Source organism: Miscanthus floridulus, chromosome 9 (genome assembly GCF_019320115.1).
Source record: "Miscanthus floridulus cultivar M001 chromosome 9, ASM1932011v1, whole genome shotgun sequence".
NCBI classification, from domain to species: Eukaryota; Viridiplantae; Streptophyta; class Magnoliopsida; order Poales; family Poaceae; genus Miscanthus; species Miscanthus floridulus.
In genome coordinates, this window is record NC_089588.1 from 118,584,310 (window position 1) to 118,593,471 (window position 9,162).

The window sequence follows — 9,162 nt, forward strand, 5'->3', positions numbered from 1 at the left end:
TCACAACAATAGATCTCTCCTGACACTGAATCACTGCTCGGTGTTGTTTCATCCAATTCATACCCAGAATAAGATCAATTCCCGTTGTTCTCAACACAATAGGTTTCACTTTGAAGTCTACCCCCCTTAAGGGAATACTAGTGGAGGGACTCCAATAAGAAGCTGACATGCTACCTCCCGGTGAATTTACTAGTATGGGGTTTTTCATGGCACATAAAGGTATGCTATGCATTCTAACAAAAGCTTGGGAAATAAATTAATGCGAAGCACCTGAATCAAAAAGTACTATAGCAGAGATAGAGTTAACACTGAACATACCCAACATGACCTCGGGTGTCTCCTGAGCTGCATCAGATGACACATAGTTCACTTTAGTGGTGTGAGGTGGTCGGGCATTGAACTTCGGATTGCCATTCTGGTTCTGTGGAGCTTGTTGGTTCTGCTTCTTTGGACACTGATGAGCATAGTGACCAACTTCTCCATAGTGGTAGAATGCGTTGGGGTTATTGGGTACACCACTCTTCATAGGAGCATTGTTCGGCATTCCCTGGCATGATGTCGGATTGCCGGTCTGTTGCTGGGGATGCCGATTACCAAACTGTTGCTGGTACTGAGGGCGTTGTTGGAATTGGTTACGCTGAGGATACTAACCACGGTTTCTCTGGTTAGATGGTCCTTGATTCCTCTACTGAAACCCTACTAGGGATAGGCACGCGGGTGGGTATTGCTTCCAGAAGCTTGCCCTTGAAGCCTCCTCTTCTTGGCTTCTATCTCTTTGCACTTATCGTCAATCATAATAGCGCGGTTCACCAATGCCTGAAAGTTAGGGTATGTGTTGGACATAAGCTAGAGCTGCAGGCCATCATAGAGTCCCTTGAGGAAGCGGCGTTGCTTCTCCCTATCCTCAGCTACATCATTTGGAGCATAGCGTGATAGTTGAGCAAACTTGTCATGATACTCCGCCACAGACATGGATCCTTGCTTAAGGGACATGAATTCCTCCTGCTTCAACTCCACTAGTCCATCAGGGATATGATATGACCGGAAATTGTCCTTAAATTCCCGCCAGGTGATAACAGGAGCATCATTGGGGAGTCCATACTGGAAAGAATCCCACCAATCCTGAGCTGCTCCCTGGAGTTGACCAGAAGCATACAACACCTTCTCAAGCTCATTGCATTGTGCTATGTTAAGTTGTTTTTCCACATCATGCAACCAATCATCTACCTCCAAGGGGTCTGAGGCATGGGTGAACACCGGAGGGCAACCCTTCATGAATTCTCCATGCTTGTCTCTAACCTGAACAGGCGGTGGTCCTCTTGCAGGTTCATTATCCAAGCGTTGCATCATGGCTTGCATCAACTGTGCTTGCATTCCCATCAATTGCTCCATAGTCACTGGTGGCAGTGGTGGTGGATTCATGGGAGCACCACAACAATGACCACGGCCTCTAACTCTTCCTCCTCTTGTGGACATCTGCTTTCCAAACCAATGCACAAAATTTTAGAGATTTCTAAATTATAGAGAACATATAAAAGATAAGGAACAACGCTGAGGATTTTCTGGACAAGATTCAAGTACAACAGTTTGGTAAATCTGTCATAACTTGAGTTTCAGACACCCAATAGAGGCGTACCAAGAATGGTTAGAAAGCTTAGGAGATCAGCTACAACTTTTATTTATAACACTTTTACAGATTCAGATATACACATGGTCAAAAACAGAGCTAAACCGAATCGGTTCTGGGTTCCAGTCTACACAGAAACATCAACTTGTGACAGCTAGATCTCACAAACCTGAACAGATATCAATGTGATTCTAGAGACATTTGAAAGATACAGAAGTCTAGATATCTCCACAAAAATTTCAGATTTTTTGGTAGCCCAGATTTCGAGATACAAGATAAAGAACACAAGCTGCTCCAGAAAACAGCACAGCACAGATATGATAAAGCAACCCATCTGCATTAAGACCTCATCTAAACTTAAGGTTCAAACCTATGGAATTTGTGGACATGCCCACAAACTTCTAGCAATCAAACAAACTCCAAATCATCCAAGTTCACAATTAAAGACATCTAATCACTAAAGTTCATAAAGACAAAACAAGACTAGACATGACACATGAACTAACAATGTCGTAACTTTAAACAAGGCACCAAACACCTATGGGGCGGTGTCAATCATGGTGAACGACTGGGGCTTCTTGTAGATCGGTGGCAGCCCAAGTTGAGCACGCAGTTTGTCAACCTGCTTCTAGAGATTCCTCTCGGCCCTCTGCGATGCACGCAGCTCTCCCTTGACTTCTTCATCTACCCCCTGCATGGCATGGACATGTCGCACTGTTGCTTCCAGAGTTGGATCACTTTCTGGTGGTGCCAAGACCTACCAAATACCCTCATGATCATTGCGAGGAAGGAACCTAAAACGATCCTCCTTCATGGCCTCAAAACGACGACCATGGTAGTAGATGTAAGCGTCCTACGCTACATCTTCTACCCCTGCGGACCGCCGGCCGGATGCTCGCAGGGTCGCAGTGATCGATCGGTGGTGTGCTTGACGGGCAGCCTAGCCTCTTGCTTGTGCTGGAAAAGATATTTTTGGGCCCAATAAAGATTAAACTACCCGAGAAAAGCCCAGTAGAGGCCTAGAGGGATTGTTGGCCGAACAAAAAGTAGAACAGCCCAATAATTTGCAACAAAATATAAACTATGCCGTGCGCTTTTTTTTGAGGACTTTGAACCAATATTAATTTTATAGACTTTGGGTGATGTGTTTGTATGACGGAGTGGACTTCGAGCCACTATTTGCATACACAAGGGCTTTGTGTAGCAAATATTCGCAGTAGGCCTAATGGAACCCTGTTTGATGATTCATGGGTGAGCCTGTTAGGCCCGATTGAGACCTGGGCATCCATGGACGTCCATTAGGATGGTTTGTTAATGTTGTTCCTCACATATAGGTACAGAAAGACTGTTCAAAACCCTAGCCCTAATCTTTCAAAGGCTCATGCGGCGTCAGGGCTGGTGCACCCACGAATGTGGCCTGCTCATTCAAGCGGCGACCTGCGCAGCAAGGTGACTGTGCAACAACGACTCCTCTGTACATGTGTGCTTGAATAGGTGTGTGGAAGAACTTATTGGATTTTTCACTATTAAGGAGAAGAAAGAATGCTATAGACGCTTGTACCATGACAGGAGTGTGGACAACATAGAGAAGTACAAGGTGGCAAAGAAGATTGCAAAGCGAGCTGTAAGTGTGGCAAAGGGTAGAGCGTACGAGGATCTTTACCAACATTTGAGCACGAAGTAAGGAGAGAATGACATTTATAAGATGGCTAGGGTTCGTGAGAGAAAGACAAGGGACTTCAACCAAGCTAAGTGCATTAAGGATGAAAGGAAGCATCTCTTGGTGAAGGAGGATAAGATCCGACATCGATGGCAAGAGTATTTTGATAAATTGTTCAATGGTGAGAATACGGACACGACCTTTTAGTTGGATGACTCTTTTGATGACACCAATAGACGCTTTGTTCGGAGAATCCAAGAATCTGAGGTCAGAGAAGCGCTGAAACGGATGAAAGGAGGTAAGGCGATGGGACCGGATGACATCCCAAACGAGGTGTGGAGATGCCTTGGGGACATAGCTATAGTATGGCTAACCAAGCTGTTCAACCATATTTTTTGATCGAACAAGATACCTGATGAGTGAAGGAGATGTATATTGGTACCGATCTACAAGAATAAAGGGGATATTCAAAGTTGTACTAATTACCGGGGAATTAAGTAGATGAGCCATACTATGAAGCTATGGGAGAGAGTTATCGAGCATCACTTGAGAGCAATAACGCGGGTCTCTATGAACCAATTTGATTTCATGCCCGGAAGGTCAACCATGGAAGCCATTTTCTTAATAAGACAAGTTATGGAGCGGTATAGGGAGAAGAAGAAGGACCTACACATGGTTTTTATTGACTTGGAGAAGGCTTATGATAAAATACCAAGGAATGTTATGTGGTGGGCTTTGGACAAACATAAAGTTCCAACGAAGTACGTCGGGCTCATTAAGGACATGTACAACAATGTTGTGACTAGTGTTCGAACAAGTGATGGTGACACGGATGACTTCCCGATTAGGATATGACTACATCAAGGGTTAGCTTTGAGCCCTTAGCTGTTTGCCTTAGTGATGGATGAGGTCACAAGGGACATACAAGGGGACATCCCTTGGTGTACGTTTTTCACGGACGATGTAGTGCTAGTTGATGAAAGCCGGACAGGAGTGCATCAGAAAATGGAGTTATAGCGGGAGATTTTGAGTCCAAAGGTTTTAGACTCAGTAGAACTAAAACTGAGTATATGAGATGTGACTTCGGCACTATTACTCGGGAGGAGGAAGATATTAGTTTGGAATGTCAAGTAGTACCTAGAAAGGATACCTTTCAATATTTAAGATCAATGCTACAGAGAGACGGGGATATTGATGAAGATGTTAGCCATAGAATCAAAGCAGGGGGGATGAAGTGGCGCCAAGCATCTGGTGTCCTATGTGACAAAAGGGTACCACAAAAGCTAAAAGGCAAGTTTTATCGGACGGCGATTAGACCTACTATATTGTATGGTGCAGAATGTTGGCCTACGAAAAGACGACATGTTCAACAGATAAGTGTCGCGGAAATGCGTATGTTGCGTTGGATTTGCGGTCATACAAGAAGGGATCGAGTTCGGAACGATGATATACGTGATAGATTAGGGGTAGCACCAATTGAATAAAAGCTTGTCCAACACCGGTTGAGATGGTTTGGACATGTCCAATGGAGACCTCCAGAGGCACCGGTGCGTAGTGGAATCCTAAGCCAGGATAGTAACGTGAAAAGAGGTAGAGGAAAACCGAAGTTTACTTGGGTAGAGGCAATAAAAGGAGACTTGAAAGGATGGAATATACCCAAAGATTTAGCCTTAGATAGGAGTACTTGGAAAACAACTATTCACGTGCCTGAACCTTGATGGCTTCTGCTGGGTTTCAACTCTAGCCTACCCCAGCTTGTTTGGGACTTAAAATGCTTTGTTGTTGTTGTTGTTGTTGTACCCTTAGCAAGGTAGGCAGAACATAATAGAAATTGAATTCTTCGCATAGACACTAAATAGGTCTAGAACAGAGAATGGAGAGTAAGTGAGAGCTCTTTTGTATTTCACTTGTGTTACATCTAATGAAAGTGACCTCCTATTTATAATGACAAACTGTAGGAGGAGGCTATTATGAACATAAGATCTTCCCAATGTGAATGCTTCGACTTATCTCCATCTCGCTAATTTGGTCACTCTGAAACTGTCATTTTCATATCTCTTCTAAACTTTGATTTCATAACAATACCAAGAATGTGCGGTTGGGCCAGGGTGGGTTCTTTTATGCTTTGGGGTTTCCTGAGGCAGGAGTGGTGTTGGCCTTTGAGCTCCGAAATGATTTTGTAGAGACAGTGCGATAAAAACGCCATCCCTGAAATTAAAATACATTGTCTCCTGAAATTGTTTTTTATGATGTATATTGAATTTGGCATGTTAAAAAAAGGATGAGATGACATTTTTCCTTGTAACATATCTTACTATTACTAATTACATGCCCCAATGAAGGCTCCACGTTAATTCTCACCAGACGCGCTAACAAAAAAGATAAATGCTAGAAATTCTCACGTTAATCAGAAACATCTAACTATCAAATCAAAACACTAGCCATTAATAACCATTTGATCTATTTTGTTTTCTAAGAAATTACCCACCACTGCCATTATAGATAAAAAGATAGCCCAAAATCTTGTTGTTTATTATTAATCCGTTTTCTTTTTGGATATATTAACACGTTAAAAAGTACCCTATCACAAGGGGGCCAAGCAACTACCCTCACGTGGTTACTTATTTATTTGGCGAAGGGCACTAGGTTAATGAATTAACGGCCATACCATCACTTTCATTGAAGTATTAACCCAAAAAATCAGATAGAAGTTAATATCACAGACATGACAAAAAAACAACTTACATGTGTGTCATAATGCAGTTATTATATATAAAAGATAAAGAGGAGACAAATTTTTTCAACCATGAAGAAATAGGAATCCATCTGTTCGGCATTCGTCCTTCTTTTTTTCATTGTACTGCCATGTTTATTTTCACCAAACACTACATGCTCGAAAAATAAATTCTATAAATTCTTACGATAATCGGAAATATTTGGTCATTGTTTCGGTAGACTCTTATCGTCGTCACCAAAAACAATCATTGAATATGTTCTATTCTATAAAAATTTACCCACCTCTACCATCTTACCATTACTAATTGGAGGCCCCAATGGAGCCTCCACGTCACTTCTCACTAGACGTGCTAGAAAAAGAGATAATCTTAGAAAGTCTCAAAATAATAAGCAAATCTAGCCCTTAGTTTGATAGAATATCATCGTAATCAATAATAGTCATGCGATCTATTCTGCTTTATAAAAAATTACCCACTTCTGCCATTATAAAAAAGGCATAAAGTAAACCCCTAATTTTAAATTGAAATTACCCACTCTTCCATTATGAAAAACAATTCGAAATAAAACCTAAATTTATATCTAAATTATCCAATCTTGTCGATATGAAAAATATTTCTCAATAACCCCCTAAATTTGTATCTTAATTACTCAAGTCAGTTATTGTGAAAGATAATTCAAATAAATCAACTAAATTTATATTAAATTACCCAGTTCTACAATTACTAACAAATAATTTAACATAACACCCTAATATTTTTTATAAATTACCCACATTGCTATTATGAAAGTTAATGCAAAGTAGACCCTAAGTTTGCATTCAAATTACTCATAAATGCTATTATGAAAGATGAAATAAAGTAACATATTTTTATTTGTATCTCAATGATCCAGTTGAGCTATTATAAAAAAATTTAGATATCATTCAATTCTACATCTAAGTACTACTATAAGTTATTACAAATAATAATTAAATATCTATTGGGACACGGTTATGAGCCGCGGAGGCTAAGACGCACTACAACAATAGGAACTAACGCTAACCGATTGCATGAGTGATGTGCAGGGAAGTTAGTCAGAGGCCTTCACCCCAGCGGCCATGACCGGCGAAGGTCACCGGATAGCCTGAGGTGGAGGCTCCGACGGTCTAAGAGAAGGCGACGGCCCACATGGTGAAATGGAGGCTCAAGCGGAGGCTTCCCAGGTGGAGATCACAAAGAACCCTCAAAGACCTCCGCCGGCAAGGAGGAAGTTCCCGCAGGAGCACGACACCGGGTCGTGGGCCGCCTGCAAGCCCGTAGGCGCAACCCAAGAAGCAGAGGTGGTTTGAGGAGAGAATACCAATGCTATCCCTGGCAATTTGTACTGGCTGGGGGATATTCCTGGAATGTGCACCTAGTATGACTTGGATACGAGATGGCACTTCATGGTCTCTGTATAGCTATCGTGCTCGGCGTTAAATGCCTCTAGGTGTACGGCGACTCCGCACTCGTGATCAATCAGCTCAACAAGGATTGGAATTGCACCAACAAGAAGATGGACGCTTACTGCACCGCGATAAGAAAGTTAGAAGACAAGTTCTATGGTATCGAGTACCACCATGTGGTTTGGGCTGACAACCAAGCAGCCGCTGTCAAAGTTAGGGTCGACCCAAGCCGAAGTTCCTGCCGGAGTGTTCGTCCAGGACCTCATGACGTTGTCGATCAAGCAGGGGTACGAAGACATTGAAGAAAAGCCACCTATCGAGCCGTTAGTCGCGACGGTCCCTGGCCCGAGCAGTGATTGGAGGGAACCTTTCATCAAATACCTCACCATTGCTGATGTCCCAGCTGACAACACAGAGAGAGAACACCTCACCCAGCACAACAAGCATTACATCCTAGTTGAAGGAAAGTTATATCATAAAAACGCCAAGGTAGAGCTACTCCACAAGTGCATCTCTGTGGAAGACGGTGAGAAGAAACTCAAGGAGATCCACGTCGGCACTTGCGGCAATCACGCAGCCTCTAGAACACTGGTCGGTAAAGCCTTCTGAGCTGGTTTCTATTGGCCTTCTGCAGTTGCCGATGTTGAGGCATTTGTTCGCTGGTGCGAGAATTGTCATTTTTTACTAAGCAAATCCATGTCCCGGCCCAGGCCTTGCAAACGATTCCTACATCTTGGCCCTTCGCATGCTGGGGACTGGATATGATCAGGCCTTTAAAGCCCATGCTGGGAGGTTTCTGCTGGGTCTACGTCTGCATTGACAAATTCTCCAAGTGGATCGAATACAAACCCCTGGTCCAAGCTACAGCGAAGAAGGTAGCCGAGCTGCTTGACCACATCATTCACCGGTTTGGCCTTCCAAATAGCATCATCACCGACTTGGGGTCCACATTCACTAGTGCCAATTTCTAGGACTTTGGCAACGAAAGATGCATCTCAGTTAAGTACGTCTTGATTGCGCACCCTAGGGCTAATGGACAAGTTGAGCGCGCCAACGGCATGATTCTCGACGCGTTGAAGAAAAGGCTCTACATGAACAAGCAGAAGCATTCCGGCAAGTGGCTTAAGGAATTTTTAGCCATGGTCTGGGGACTAAGGACCTAGCCTAGTCGCAACACGGGCGGTGCTATGTGCGAACTCCTTGAAGTTCGCCCATGCTGTTTGGCAATGATCGACATCCGACTGGTATGGCTCATCTTCGGGTAGTCATGCTCCCTCAGGTTGCTCAAGATTGACGCAGTCTAGCACGGGCTGGATTCCCACGGTCATCACCTCCTGCTTTTCATCATGGGCTTTCACTTGCTCCACGAGCACCTAGAACTGCTCCTGAGCCTAGTGTCGATACTCTGCAAACAAGACAGTCGTATGCTATGCATGCGCTTAAGGCCACACAAGTCAAAATAGAGTGAAAAACACTCATGTCGAATATCTTTAGTGATTTTCTCGATCTTCTCCGCCTTCTCCTTCGCCTCCTGAATCTGGCCGAAGGCCACCTAGGAAAGGCCGAGCTCCATCTCTAGTGCTGTGTATAATAGTCAGACGTCTCACAGTGCTGAATACCACCAAAACAAAATTCTGAGACCTACCTTTCTGACAATCAGTGCTACGGCTGAGCTGCTCGGACATCGACTGGCTCTCCACCTCCATTTACTCGCGC

At 43.5% G+C, this 9,162-nt stretch overlaps 2 protein-coding genes across 2 annotated transcripts; one reads left to right on the forward strand and one right to left on the reverse strand.

The window, feature by feature from the left end:
- Positions 1–846: 846 nt before the first annotated feature.
- Positions 847–1,275, reverse strand: LOC136480708 (uncharacterized). The gene has a single exon (XM_066478174.1). It carries the CDS (start codon positions 1,273–1,275, stop codon positions 847–849), a length of 429 nt encoding a protein of 142 aa, XP_066334271.1.
- A 5,922-nt stretch (positions 1,276–7,197) lies between these two features.
- LOC136480709 (uncharacterized) lies at positions 7,198–8,609 on the forward strand. The gene is made up of 6 exons (XM_066478175.1): positions 7,198–7,341; positions 7,491–7,625; positions 7,732–7,972; positions 8,081–8,108; positions 8,216–8,353; positions 8,474–8,609. Exons 1-6 carry the CDS (start codon positions 7,198–7,200, stop codon positions 8,607–8,609), a joined length of 822 nt encoding a protein of 273 aa, XP_066334272.1.
- Positions 8,610–9,162: the final 553 nt, after the last annotated feature.

Coding starts and splice junctions, on each gene's coding strand:
- LOC136480708 (XM_066478174.1), bottom strand. CDS start 1,275: ATGAAGGGTTGCCCTCCGGTGTTCACCCATGCCTCAGACCCCTTGGAG.
- LOC136480709 (XM_066478175.1), top strand. CDS start 7,198: ATGGAGGCTCAAGCGGAGGCTTCCCAGGTGGAGATCACAAAGAACCCT. Junction 7,342..7,490: donor GCGCAACCCAAGAAGCAGAG/GTGGTTTGAGGA, acceptor AAATGCCTCTAG/GTGTACGGCGACTCCGCACT. Junction 8,109..8,215: donor GTTGAGGCATTTGTTCGCTG/GTGCGAGAATTG, acceptor GGATATGATCAG/GCCTTTAAAGCCCATGCTGG.